Source organism: Misgurnus anguillicaudatus, chromosome 24 (genome assembly GCF_027580225.2).
Source record: "Misgurnus anguillicaudatus chromosome 24, ASM2758022v2, whole genome shotgun sequence".
NCBI lineage: Eukaryota > Metazoa > Chordata > Actinopteri > Cypriniformes > Cobitidae > Misgurnus > Misgurnus anguillicaudatus.
In genome coordinates, this window is record NC_073360.2 from 38,930,852 (window position 1) to 38,945,861 (window position 15,010).

Below are 15,010 nucleotides of genomic sequence, written 5' to 3' on the forward strand. Positions count from 1 at the left end.
GGGTAGGGATGTCATTATATAAATCTAACCCTAAACCGACGCGAAAATGGTAGAAAATGGTAAGAAAATAGGAAAGAGAATGCAACGGACTTAATAGTGTTGAAGTCCCCAGTTCGTCAAGGAATGACGCGAGGGGTGTACCCTCCGCGTCAACATGTTGACGCATGGTCAAGTGTCGTCAAGTATTGACGCCATGGGGTGAGACTGGGTTGATATTATAGACGAACGGCAATAAACGTCTGCAATAAATATCCTCACAACAATATTATTTCTCAAAACTTTGACCAAAATTATTTTCAAAGGAACTGTATTCTTACAGTTATTCAAAGATGCACGCATTATTCCGCATATAATTTGAATATTAGACAAGAGTATTCATATAACGGCAATGAACGTCTCATATGGCAATACATATCCACATAGAATAACTTAACATAACAGCATAATAAAATTAATAAGCAGTCAAGGAAGCAGGATTGACATGTAAATTGTATTACTATTATTATTATTACCGGGAAAACAGCAATATTACTGAAATAAACTCTGAGGTAAGCTAAATGTGCCAAACACGCTTTTAATCGCAGTCTAAATAAGCCATAAAAGTGGAAAAAACATTATTATCTCCTGTCAAAATTATATTTAAAGGAAATGTATTCTTACCGTTATTCAAAGATGCACAAATTATTCCATATAGTATTTTCTGTTTAAGAGCACGTTCGTCTCTGGCCTCGCTTGCTCTGTTATGTAATAGCTGATTGACAGATGCGCGTCTCCGTCTTTCAAACAGGTATCATTATAACCTTTATAACAATAGAGTAAACTTTGCTTCCACTGTGTTTGTCTGATATGAATAACACACGTCGGCAAATTTTTAGTTTTTGAAAATAATATTTATTTATTCTTTGCAAATTATTATCTTATTTGAATAGATTTTAATTGCCGCTTCCACAGACATCATTGTGTATTTTACAAAGTAAATGTAGGCTATTGTTTTACCAGTGCTTATGTGTATTTAAATGTTTGAAATCTAAAATAAACATTATGAGGTTGAAAACACTGCATTGTGTTGATATATGACAGCGCCGAGCTCGTCCGGAGCCAACCAACGCGAAAGACGTTTGAATCTGGCAGTAATGTCATGTCACTGAACATTCTAAATCCCATATGGGGATAAGGTTAAATTATTATTTAACTCAAAAGGATGAGCATTTTATTTGTAACCATTATTACAAAAACGAAACAGAGGGGGCACAAATCAAATCAGATCTGAGGGGGCAATGACTCCGGTCAATGACTCTGTCCCTATATGGTGAGATGAGAATTTTTTTTTAAGCAAGTCCGAGTGTTGAAACGCTTCTGCTCTCTGCAGGTTCGTAAATTCTTTATCTCTTGTTACAAATGAAGTATTTTTAGAGTACAAACCTTATATAAAGCCTAATATATTCTAAAAATTTAATTATACACCATGTATTTCTTTACAAAAGGTATACAATATCCGAACTAAACCCATTATTATTTTTGTTCAATTTATGAATTATTTATAAGTTCAAAAAAATACAATAATAGTACTGTTTAGTGAAAAGATTGAAATAAAAATGTACTAGGTATGTTACTGTGAGAATGTTTTCAGCCAGCTTTTACCACTGTTAATCGACTTGTGATCCTTACTTAAAAACGAAAGTAAAATAATTTTGTCCGAATGGACATTGAAAATTGGGAAGTTTAATTAATATTATTATGTATATGACAATAAAGTAGTGAAACTCAATGTATTTATTTTTAAAATGTATTTTAAATAGGCCTATAGGCTTACAGGTGTTTTTGGGAAAAAAAATCACAGCACCCCCTGTTCAAAATGACTTCCAGCGGCCCTGGTCGTCTTCGACTCTATGGTTCGACTTCATGCGGCGCTGCGCAGACCTATCAGCGAATGAAATCAAAATACCGCAAGAGAGAATCGAAAGTATAGAGAGCAGTTGCTCTCGCGATACTTGAGATCTGACAACAATCGATGATCTAGCAATCTGCCATTAAACTGTTTCACTTCCATTCTTGTTTAATATATCAGCAAACTTAATGAACAACTCAATTTTAAGTTAAGGTTTAAGTTTCTATTAGAATTTATCGAAATGTTATAAAATACAGAATGTCAAACTTTTCAGTTTTTCATCAAGTAGGCTACACCTTTATTTCTATGTAACTTTGAACATTACACTTCAATACTGTTTGTTCTGTTCTGGTTTATCTTGTTTTGTTTGTATATAAGGATTAACATGGTAAAATGTTCTTGAAAATCTGCGCAGGCTACACAATAACAGATGTGCTCGATGAGTGACAGAAGAAGGTTGTGCAGCCGGAAAAACTTCATTCCACCACAGATCTCAGTACAGTCAGTTTGCAGTCAACAGCTACTGATAGAGTCACATTGAGGTAGTTATCCAACACATTTTAGGCTCAGTGTGATCCTAAAAGACAAAAAAATAAACTATAAGGAGGTATACAGCATTTAATAGTTAATAATGACTATTGAATAAGTAACTAATTGTTACTTAGCCCACACATTAGTATGCTATTACTTACTGATTAGTTAAGTACCTTTTCTTATTTGTTATCAGTAGTGCCACAGTGTTAATGCAGTACTAACCATTTGTTCTGCATTAGTTCCTGTGTAACTACCTATTAAGGATGAAACTAATGTGTTACCCAATAGGGGATTTAAATATTTACAAATTAATAAACTGTTTAAAACTGTTTTTTTTTATAATTTTGTCAAATCAATACTTGTTAGTATATCACAAAAAAACTGGAAAAATAATTGCAAAAAGAAAACAAAAACATTAAGGAATGTTATGCATGGTAAGTTAATAAAAACATCCTGCAATATCTTGGAAAGTTTATCTTATGGCTGAAAAAATAACTTAAATAAACTAAAAAAGCAACGTTCTCAATACATTGTTATTGCAAAAAAAAAAAAATCAAACCTTAAACATTCCTAGAATGTTATTTCCTATAACGATCAAACTGAAAATAAATACTAATGTTAGGGGAACATTTTGTTTTCTGATGGTACATCGACTGATATGAAAAAATGATCCTCTGTGTCGCCCATATGCTGCCACAGCTGGAAATGTTTTTGATATGAGCAGGTTTGTCATCAGCACTGGTTTTCAGTCTTTAGCTTTATCATATTTCACATTATTCTCTCAGATTTTAAATTTTGTGAGGTGTGAGAGGTTTAACCTTTGAGCTGAATCCAGAGTACCATAACCGCAATAACTCAAGCTGTGGAGAATAACAACACCACACTTCAGTTCAGACACACATCAGAATCTCATTCATTTTTTCATTCATCTCTCATATCACCTATTTTTATCTTGTAAACAAATAATTTCATGTTGATTTAAGCGAAAAGCGGCCATTATTTAAGCAAGTAATGTACACATTAATATTGACCAATTAGCATTCAGGACCAGGTTTTATAATTCACAAATACAATATTAAATATAACTGCAAGCAGCGATTACCGGGGTTCAAGCTATTTGGGATCACAAGATGTTTAAGGACATAGTCATATAGATATTCTGCATTGTACTAAGTACACGTTACACACACACACATTTACTAAGTACTAAGCACACACACACGTTTACACAAGAAAGGATAAACAACACAGTTAAATAATAAGACTTAATATTGACATGCTTCTTACACACTCATTTGGCATGTCATTTTGTTTTTATAAAAACAAAAAAATATAATTCTTACTGCAAATGTCGTGTAAGTGACTCCAAAATTATGTTCACGTTTCACAGCTATCATGAAGTGACATGAGTGTTAAAACTGATAACTCAGAACAATTGAAGTGGTAGTCTTTCACTAAATGTGATTTTAAAATTATAACAGTAAAATCATAAATGTAAACAGAGTTCTATTAATAGTAGACTTAGATAAAGAGTAATCATCTTCTGTGTTTTCTGTGAGTGCAAATGTCAGCCAGTGATTGATCCTCTTCTGCCATCTAGTGGACATAACGGAACATTGCACCTAAGAACCACAATAAGGATTTGAGTATATTGCCTGATCTCAATAATACTTTGTATGCGTTGTCACGAGCATACTAATTCTCTACATTATACAGTGTAAATAAAATTGTACTGCACTGGCTTTACTGTTGTTGAGTGTAAGAACTAAAACAATTTAATAAAACATAACCAGATGCGTTACCTGAATGGTGGATGGTGTTATTATATCGTGTCAATAACAAATATCATTTCATTTAGAGAATTAATGTTCATGTCTTTTAATCGAGTACCATGAAGGCTTTCTGTTTTAATTAGGTAAATAAAGTGAGGTATGCAAGTTATTAAACCTTATATATGTTTTTATGGACAATAGGAACATGACAGCAGCTACAAATGAAATAACATTATAATTAGCAATTTGCCAAAAATGATTTTCAAGAAAGAAATTCTTAGTATTTTTTTTCTTTTTTCAGTAAAAATATCTAAAAATCCTTAAATTAAGATGCTTTTTCTTGATGAGCAAAACGACCCAAGAAAATAAGTCTAGTTTTTAGACCAAAAATATTACATTGAAGGGATTTTGTGCATAAAACAAGCAAAAAAATCTGCCAATGGGGTAAGCTATTTTTTCTTGAATTTAGTGTTTAAGAAAAATGTTCAAGATTTTTTTACTTAAGAAATAAAAATCCCTTAAATGTAATATTTCTGGTCCAAAACTAGACCTACCTTCCTGGGCCGTTCCGCTCATCACGAAAAAGCATCTCCATTCAAGAAATGTTACGTACTTTTATTGAAAACAAGACAAAAATACTAAGAATTTTTTCTTGAAAATCATTTTTTGCAGTGTGGAAATTATCTTTAACATTAGAATGAACAAGGCATCATTTTGACCATTTTGAAATTTGCATAGTCAATAATTTTGTCTAAATAAATCATAAAGCCTCCCTGACATTTCCTAAAACTACATGAATTTTCATTGAAACTAGTTTAAATATTTATTGTGTGAATAAAAACAGAAATATAATCATTTCTATCTATAACGTCCACAGGCAGTCGTTTTGCGCTGTTTAAATTGAGTTTTGCCGAGTCGGTCTGAATCAGATAATGTGAAAGTATTACAACTCCACATGATTTTCGAGATGAACCGAAACCTCACAAACAGCTGATAGTAGTTTGTACAGTAGCTGGCAGAGGATTTTTATCAGAGTTCATGAAGTTAGACTGCTTGCAAGACAGGTGCAACAGCGTGGACCGCAGAAGGGTGCTGAAAGTGGGCGGACCGGCGGAGCCTCGTACAAAGATGCCAACAACGGGTGCCTGTGAGGCAAAGCCGTGCACCCGCTGCACCCTGCTCTATTCAAATGTGTTTACTTGTTGAAAAATGCTACCGTAGAGACCTGGGGCCTCATGTACAAAGTGTGCGCGTAAGCACAGAAAAGTGCCGTAGGCTACGATCATTGTCACGGGCGGGCGGTCCACTAACAATTTAGGCCTACTTAACAAAATATCAAAATGTAACAAAACAAAATGTCGACCCTTTGCCTCTTTCACTTCTTATTTTTTTCTCTTTCTGTTTTTGACTTCCAGATTTTTGAGGCATTTTCACTTCCTTGTCAGTCAAGTTGATATTCTGCCGGCGCTATAAGTGAAGTCAAGCTGTGTTACCTGGGGCACGTTCAATCTCAGAGCGGTGCACAACGTTTTGCTACGGTTTCCGGGTTGAACGACATGTTTCCTGGAAATGGTGTGCAACGGAATGCAACAGGTTTTAGAAGCGTTTTCTCTTGTTTGGTGGGTGTGTCAGAAATGTCAGCCCAATCAGCGGCAAGATGTATAAAACCACGCGATAGTAAAGAGACAGCTCGCTCAATGTGTTCAAGTTGGAATGTTGTCTTTCATTCTGGACGGCAAGGTCAGTGACTGTAACATTGAGGGTCTTTTACAGTATTATACACACATTTATAACGATTTCATCAGGCTTCAGAAGCATTTAAAAAAGAACACAAAGAACGGCCTCTCAGCTACCGTAGTTGCAACTCTTACGTCATCACAACAGGGCGTTCAACCCATCACCGTTTCTGTTTAATAAATGTTGTGCAACGTTTCGTCGGGGATGAACGCAGCCCTGGATTATACAATTTGGGCGGACTGAACCATTTTATGATAATTGAGAGGGGGGAAAGGGGCCCACGGACATTTGTGTTTCCTAAACAATTTTTTTTTTGATACCAGGAAACAGAATAATTTAAATAGAATAATTTAAAGTTAATAATTTTTACTATTAAATATTTTTAGCACCACAATTTTGGGGGCTTCTCTGGGCCCCCTCTTACTCGTGGGCCCCGAGAATCGTCATTGCCCCCCCCTTTCAAATATTTAAATATTATTAATTTCCAATACAAATCAGGTATGTTTTAAGTTTAACAAATATTCTTAAAGAATGATCATTAAAATTCTGAATATATTTATTTCCACAGCTGTTTTTCAATTATATTCTTTGCTTGTGCCATCATTTACCACTCACTCCAGTGGAAATATTGTGTAAAATGAGAAAAAATATTTGAAAATGTTTATTATTTTTAAAATATTATTATATTATGGAATGTTTTCAAATGCATATAATTATTTAAGCTAGTTAACATAGTAAAAGTTGTTTAATTGTGTTTGAAGTGATGTCACAGGACATCCCGTCATACCACAAGACGAAATGAGACACTGTATGAACATTTCTGGTGAAATTTATTGAATACGTAACAAACAAATTCATTTGCATGTCTATTGGACATTAATGAAAATGCAACATATCAGTACAATCTTATTACTGTGAGGACTTGATATTGATGAACCCAATCGCAGACAGATGGATGAACTCTGACACTTTATTTACACAAAACAAGAAAAACAAAACCCACGAGGGGGCAAAACAACATAAACAGGAAAAATATATTAAGACTTGAAACACTAAACAAAGAACAAGACTAGACTGGACTAAACACTTAATATACAATCGCAAACTTGACTAGACTTAACAAAGTATTCACAGGCAAGGCAAGGCAAGGCAAGGCAAGGCAAGGCAACAACACTGGATACAAAACGAACGTGTACAGGACAGCAAACACAAGGGTATTAAATGAGGAAGCAAATCAAAGGGGAACAGGTGACATGAATCAAACAATAATGGGATAATTAATGAGGAAACAAGGGGGTATATATAATAGCAATATTATATATAATATTGACAATATTTGTTTTATATATATAGAGAGACAGATATATATTTATATTTATGTGTTTAATATTGCAAACATAACAGACGAGAATATAGCTAGACATCTGACTTAATTATGTCACACTACAGGACGGGCTGTCACACCACAGGACTTTTTCACCTTGGCAGCCATTTTGAGTCATTCCTATACAAGACTAAGCTTGTACATTACAGTAACTGAATAAGTTCATTGTTTTTAACCTGAATATGATTATTATTTTATATAGTTTTCTTTTTTCTCAAACTAGATTAGTCACACCACAGGACTATCAAAAATGGACACGCTCATGGTCTGACAGAAATGATGAAATTTATCAAATTAATAAGACATTAACACTCACCTTTTAACCTCTTTAGCACATCCAAACATCTGGGGGATTTCCTGGTAGGGAGGTTGACAAAAAAATCCCTATGGCAGTCCATGTAACTGCCATTACAAAAATCTAATATCCTATGTCACACTGCAGGACAGCATTTGTGTTACAAAACTAAATGTACTGTAATGTTATTTTAGTACTTTTTAGCATTTTGAAAACTTAAGTTATTTAAGCAAATACATACAAAGTAATGCCAAGGCATTTATTAGCTGCTCCAAACATATCTGCTTCATTTTACTAATATTTACATATGATGAGTCATCAATGTTACAGTCACACCGCAGGACATTTTGCTATTCATCTTGAAATATGAACAACACCAAATACATTTTATGTCCCAAAATCATAATGTTGAAATAAATTGATGTTCTATGCCCCACTGGCATGTGTTGTTTTAGTTGAGAAATGCAGTTCAGTAAACATTTACACTTAATTACAGAAAAAACATGCGTCACGTTACTGATTAATTTGGTTCGGATGAAGAAATAAAAGCCCACCCACACTGACAATTGATTGGTTGATTTTCCGGAACAGGCCAATCAGGATGCTCATTGTCTTACATGCCGTGTGCATGCTACAGTAAATTGCATATTCACATAGCCTTTCGAAAACTGGATGTGCTCCACGCCACAGACTGTGGGATCTAAGCTCTTTGCTGAACACCAGTTTTTTGCGTAAAGGCACCTTTTGGAAGGGGCCCTAGCCCCCGTTATAGTGCATAGTTTTAGTCCTGAGAGGCTTGGTTGCTGAAAGGTTGCCGTTAGGAGGCCATACATGCAGGCTGCACAGTTCTGGCTGAGGATGCCTGATCGTCTCTTTTGTTTAAGAAAGGAGTTATTTCCTCAGTTGTATCCGGGAGTAATCAGCAACACTGCGCATTTGTCCTCCCTGATCCTGCTGCAGCAAAGCAACAAGGAGAAACGCATAGAGAGGGCACCTCAAGAGGCTGAAGAAACACCTCAAGAAATACCTTGGGCGGTGTACGTTCTCCTCCAAGGCAAACAGGTTAATTTCCGCTCGACCAAAGATGGTCCACATCATCTTGACCATCTGAGGGTGCAGAGAGAGCATGTCCGCACCCGTGTTGGCTATGCCTGGAACATGCATCGCCCTGATAGAGTGTACATTCCATTGATCCCATAAAATGAAGCGTTTCATAAAATGAAGGGGTTGAGATCTCAGTCCTCCTTGGTGATTTATAAATGAAACCACGGTCATGTTGTCCGACCGAACCAGAACATGACGTTGCTAGATTTTGGGCTGGAAATACTGAAGTGCCAATATCAATGCCTTCATCTCATGTTGGTTGATATGTAGCTGAGACAGATGAGCGTTCCACTTTCTGTCATGCCGTCACAGTGCGCACCTCATTCTGTCATAGAGACAACCGTGGTCATCACTTTCTTCCTGCATACCAAACAGAGCTCTGTCTCCGAGAGGAACAGGTAAGGTTACGCCTATATTGACAGTGCTTTCGTACAGGATCTAGCATTATTTGAAATACCATCTATACATTCTTTGAGATGTAGTTTGGTAAGGAGTCTCTGATGTTAAAGATTTTATTTTGTAGGTAGATTAGAGGGATTCTACGTATAGTTAATATTAAGTATTTGTTTAATTTTGTTCTTTTGTTTGGTGCCGCTCACGTCCCTTCTTTGTGTGTGTGTGTGTATTATGTGTAAATAATATAAGCTCTTCCTTCACCTTTTCACCATACACTTTACTTGCACTTGTACATAATAAACTATATATAACTACTAATAATTAACATTCTTCATCTTGTTTGACTGTTGCTTTAAGAGAGTGGGCGGGGTTCGCCGTGGTTGTCGGGGCTGAAGAGCATCTTGGATAAGCTGTGTTCAATATCCTCACGCATTATTAAAAGGAGGTCAGTAAAGGTAAGCTGTTGTTCTTTTGCTCGTTTAATGTTATTATCAGACCGACTACAGTGACTGTCAATCACTGTAAAATAATCCTTAAAATAATCAAACAGTTGTGTGAAATAGTTACAATGAGTCATGATTTAAACAAACCTGTTTTTTGACATCTTGTGAGTAGAATATGTATAAAAGGTTGAATGGACTCAAATGCACTCAACAGTCAATTGAAATTTTGAGTTTATTTTATTCATATGACCATCCCTTGCTTTACAAGTGTACAGTACTAGTGGGTTTTCTGAATTTATTTGATTATTGAGAGTTTAAAAAAAACACCACTTGAATGTTTCATCTAGCAAGGACCATGGCAGCTCCATTAAGATCACTTGTTGAAGATAATTCAAGATGCTTCAAATTATTTGAACTCTTTCTGGATCACTCATCAGAGCACCAATGTATGCAGGACTTCATCCATAATACTCTACCAGACATACTGGGAAGGTGATGTCTTATTTTTATATAATGTCATATCTTATTCTTGTGGCATGTCAAAAATGTCCAGATATAATATTGTAATATAATGTATCTCCTCAGCGTTGGTGGAGGACGGCCCGTTTTTAATGTAATGGGTGTAGGGAGTGGTACAGGTACAGTATACTTTGGTTTATATTATAATTTTACGTTATATTAATACCTTACAGTGGCGGAGTGGCCATCGGGAGAGTCGGGACATTTCCCGGTGGGCCGGTAGTGTTTTGAGGCTGCAAGGGTCCGTCTGATAATAGTTATACATTGCGAGTTATACAGCAACCCCGTCTGGCGGCTTGATGTGCGGCCGCTTTCCGCTGGTCAAACTGTGCAGCCTCTTTGCTCAACAAAAAAGTGCTCAACAAAAAAGTGCTCAACCTGTTCGGCAGGTCCAACCATGTTTAGGATTTTTAAAAATATAGGGGGATCATTGAACGGCTCTCCCCAAATGGCATAGCCTGTCGGCCTTTGATGTAAAAAGCAGCGCCGCCAAATGCCTGTTTATTGGAGTACATATGCGGTCGGATTAATCCATCGAACAGAAAGACTATTTGATAGTAAGTGTGGATTAAGGATGTTTAAAATCTCTAGCTTGGTGGTCAGTACATGAATCAAATCAGCACATTTGCAAAGGTTTGTCTCCATATGGCTATATAATAAATAAAAATAAGAAGGGTAACTTTGCAGTATCACATCATATAATTCTTACTGTGTGATTTTCATATTATAAATGAGAGTATTTAAAATTTGACAAAAATTATTATTATTAATTGTACTCTTACAGTTATTCAAAGATGCACACATTATTCCCCATATGATTTGAATATTAGTCGAGAGTATATAACGGCAATGAACGTCTTATATGGCAATAAATATCCACATAACTTAATATAACAGCATAATGAAATGAATAAAAAGACAAGGAAGTAGGATTGGCATGTAAATTGTATTATTACCGGAAAAACAGCAAAATAACTGAAATAAACTCTGAGGTAAATGCGCCGAACACGTTAAAATAAATGAGTAATAACAGTGTAAAAAACATTATTATCTCTTAAAACTTTATATGACAAAAATGATATTTAAAGGAAAAATTCTTACAGTTTTTCAAAGATGTAAAGAAAGTGTTCCATATTACTCCTGTTTATGAGCACGTTCATCTCTGGTCTGTTATGTAATAGCTGATTGACAGGTGCGCATCTCCGTCTTTCAAAGAGGTATCATTTTGTATAGTTACTCATTTAGGAAAATTATCCACGATTTAATGATTTTATTATTATTATTATTATTATGAAAATGTTTTTTTTTGCAGATTGATTACGATTTGTATTAACCTTGTTTTAATACAAATTCAAGTCCTTTTTTTTATCACGGAGGGCCGGTGGTATACGAAATTTCCCGGTAGATTTTTTGGTCCCACGCCACCCCTGATACCTTATAGAGTTTCCATTTACACATTTCATGTCATTTTTAGGTGTGATTGATTTAGAGATGCTAGCACAGCTTCACATGAAACATCCACAAGTCAAAGTCGACAATGAAGTGGTGGAGCCAGGCACTGACATGTTACACAAGTATAAAGGTACTAGTTACCATTTTACCCATAATGTTAATATTGACTGAGCTCATAGTATAGACAAGCTCTACTTGTACTGATTCTTCAAAATGATGTGTTGTAACAAAAATATGTTTTTCTGTTTAGTTCTGGTGTCAAAAACGCCAAATCTTGATTACATTAACTTCACATGGAATAAGATGACAGCTTCAGAATTTGAAAAACAGTGGCAGGAGAAAAACCTTGGAAAAAAGATGGACTTCATTCACTTGATACAGGTTATAAGCTTCCAACATTGGGGTTCAAAATAATTTATTAAAAATTCAACAATCAGAATAACAGCTGGAGTGTAAAGTATATGATTTGAAAATGGCTGAAAATTATTTTTGATATTTTGTAATATTTGGTTTGTTCCCTGGTTTCTCATATCACATAATGTTTCAAAATACATACTGTATTATCATTGGAACCCAGGAGCTTTGAATAGTTAGTACAGAATCCGGGTTTCCGCCGGGTTTATAGATAAACTTGCGTATGGATTAACCACAATTTATAGACATAGAATAAACAACATAATTATTCATTTTAATTTATTAATATTTCTTGGATTAATAATATCATTTTGTATGTGTTAAACAGATGCTGTATTTTGTGAAAGATCCAGAGGCCACTGTCTCATTTTTCCGGAGTCTGTTAGATAAAGATGGAAAACTCTTAATCAGTCTGGTGTCAGGTAAATGCTCAGAAGTACACAACCTTTCTTTTGTGTATTTTAGATGATTTAGATCAGATCATCCAATCACTAACCTGACAGATCTGGGTCATTGGCATGGAGCACTCTAAAATAACAGACACATTTAAAACTTGTTGTGCTTTGAATTGTGATTGAGACATACTGATGCATATTTATGATGTGTCAAAGATATAAAAGTAATTGTAAGGATTTATAAGAATGATTGCATGTGCAATTGCATACAGGATTTTCTTCCATTTTTGAACGCATTTACAATTTGTAAACTTTTCCTGACCTCCTAGTTTTTAACAAAGTTCTGTGTGTGCATAGGTGAGGGTGGATGGACGACATTATTGAAGACCTACAGAGCTTCTCTCTGTAACCCTGAGATCAGCCAGTGTGTCAATATGGGAGATATAAAGACCTTCTTGGATACCAAGGACATCCCATACAGTAATTATGTGATTCAGTCCCACATGGACATCACAGAGTGTTTCACAGAGGGAGATGAGGTCGGAGGACTGCTGTTGGATTTCCTAACTCAAGTGATAGAGTTCAGTAAGAACGCTCCTGAAGACCTGAAGAAAGGAGTGCTGGACTTACTGAGACATCCAGACTGCAGTAAAGAGGTGGACGGCAGGATAATGTTCAATAATAGCATGGAAGTTGTAGTGGTTGAGCCGTAGCCCCATGACTCCTCAATATAATGACCTCCAAAGGACTTTTGTGTTTAGCATTCAATTTCATGCCAAAGCAGAATGTGTCCTTTTTTTACATTTTGAATTCCTGTACCAAAAATATGGCGGTCTGGCTTATCATAACATATAAAACATAATAAACAGTAATTGCATAGCTTGGGCATCATTATGTACACACATATTTTCATCTAAATAAAGGTCTATGGAGATTAGGGGTGTAACGGTATGTGTATTCGTACCGGACCGTTTCGGTACAGGGCTTTTGGCACGGTGCACATGTGCACCGAATGGCCGAATGCAATCTTTTGTGTGCGGAACATAGGTGGAACATAATATGTTCTGTGCGTTTCCACACGAACATATTAAGTGGCGGAAGTCTCCGCATTCAGCGCAATGCTGCGTCCGAAACCGCCTACTACATACTATATAGTACGCGAAAAGCAGTAGGCGAGGTGAGTAGTATGTCCGAATACATAGTATTCAAAAAATAGTATGCAAAAAGTACCCGGATGACCTACTACTTCCGGTTAGATTTTGCAGTGTGCATACGATGGAAGCTTCACTATCCCATGATGGCCCGGACGAGGAGTTATCCAACGAAGAAGAAGAGGCACGCGGCTGTTTTCGCGCTGAAATGACATGACATAATGACGACGTATGTCACGTGATGTAGCAACATGTAGTACGTCTGAATCTCATTCATACTATACAGTACCTACTGTTTTAATGCCAAGTAAGTAGCTACTTCATCTAATTCAGTACCTACTATACAGTATGCGGTTTCGGACGCAGCCCAAGTCAAACATATAACATAATTCGGCCCGCAGAAAGATTTTTATTTACTTAGTTGTATATTCGTTTGATTATTGATGTAAACGTTTACGGGGCCGCTTACGTGTCGCGTCTAAAAGCACGTGTCAACGCGCTGTTTTGTTCTTTCAAAAGTGCTTGAGAGGTTGCGCGTCTTTCATTGCTACGCAATCATGAGCTGCGCGTTCTGTGACAGTGAGAATAAGGAATGCGTGATCAGATTTTTCATCTGCACCTCACGTCAATCATATCATTGTCACAATGCGATCAGCTGGTCGGGACAGCCCAGGTCAAAAAGACATAGTATTTAATGTATTAAAAATATACTTAAAATACAAATAGTGTGTTTATAATAATAATAATTTCTATTTCCAACATACTTATTTGAAGTGTATTAAAAATATGTAAAATTGCATTTAAACGTATTTTTTATACTAGAAGTACATTGGTAATAAATATATACTTAATTACATTTTTAAGAAATATGCTAAACTTAAGAATATTTTTAATATATTTATATTAAGTGTACTAGAAGTACATTGGTAATAAATGTATGCTTTATTACATTTTAAAGAAATATGCTAAACTTAAGAATATTTTTAATGTATTTATATTAAGTGTACTAGAAGTATGCTGATAATAAATGTATGCTTTATTACATTTTAAAGAAATATGCTAAACTTAAGAATATTTTTAATGTATTTATATTAAGTGTACTAGAAGTATGCTGGTAATAAATATATGCGTAATTACACTTATATGCTAAATATGCTAAACACAAATGTACTTCTAGTGAAGTTTTAGTATATTTGGATAAAACATACTTTTTTCAAAACATGATTCATTAATTGTAATAAGCTAACATTGAAATTTCCTCAAGCATTTCAACATTATATCATTCCGATTGCATAATAAACAAATTTTTCAAAGATTTGCTTAAAATCTATATATGTTTGCTAGTGTTTATTTTCAAACAACACACGTGACACACATGACTAAACCTGATTGGTTGTTGTCGTCACGGTGCTATCTGAAAGCTGTTGTTCAATAAGTTCACAACGTGCATGCGCTTGCTTGCATTAAACATATAAACCATGGGTCACCAAACAAAGGCCCGCGGGCTGACTCAGGCCCCTGACCCC

At 35.3% G+C, this 15,010-nt stretch overlaps 2 protein-coding genes across 2 annotated transcripts in view; one reads left to right on the forward strand and one right to left on the reverse strand.

The window, feature by feature from the left end:
- The window catches only part of LOC141361709 (NACHT, LRR and PYD domains-containing protein 14-like), a 273,710-nt gene that overhangs the window by 102,682 nt on the left and 156,018 nt on the right, over nt 1-15,010 (reverse strand). The window lies entirely within an intron of this gene.
- Nucleotides 9,096-13,059, forward strand: LOC129438594 (histamine N-methyltransferase-like). The gene is made up of 8 exons (XM_073862963.1): nt 9,096-9,112; nt 9,468-9,565; nt 9,901-10,045; nt 10,139-10,191; nt 11,547-11,654; nt 11,775-11,905; nt 12,267-12,360; nt 12,691-13,059. Exons 3-8 carry the CDS (start codon nt 9,909-9,911, stop codon nt 13,044-13,046), a joined length of 879 nt encoding a protein of 292 aa, XP_073719064.1. The 5' UTR covers nt 9,096-9,112; nt 9,468-9,565; nt 9,901-9,908; the 3' UTR covers nt 13,047-13,059.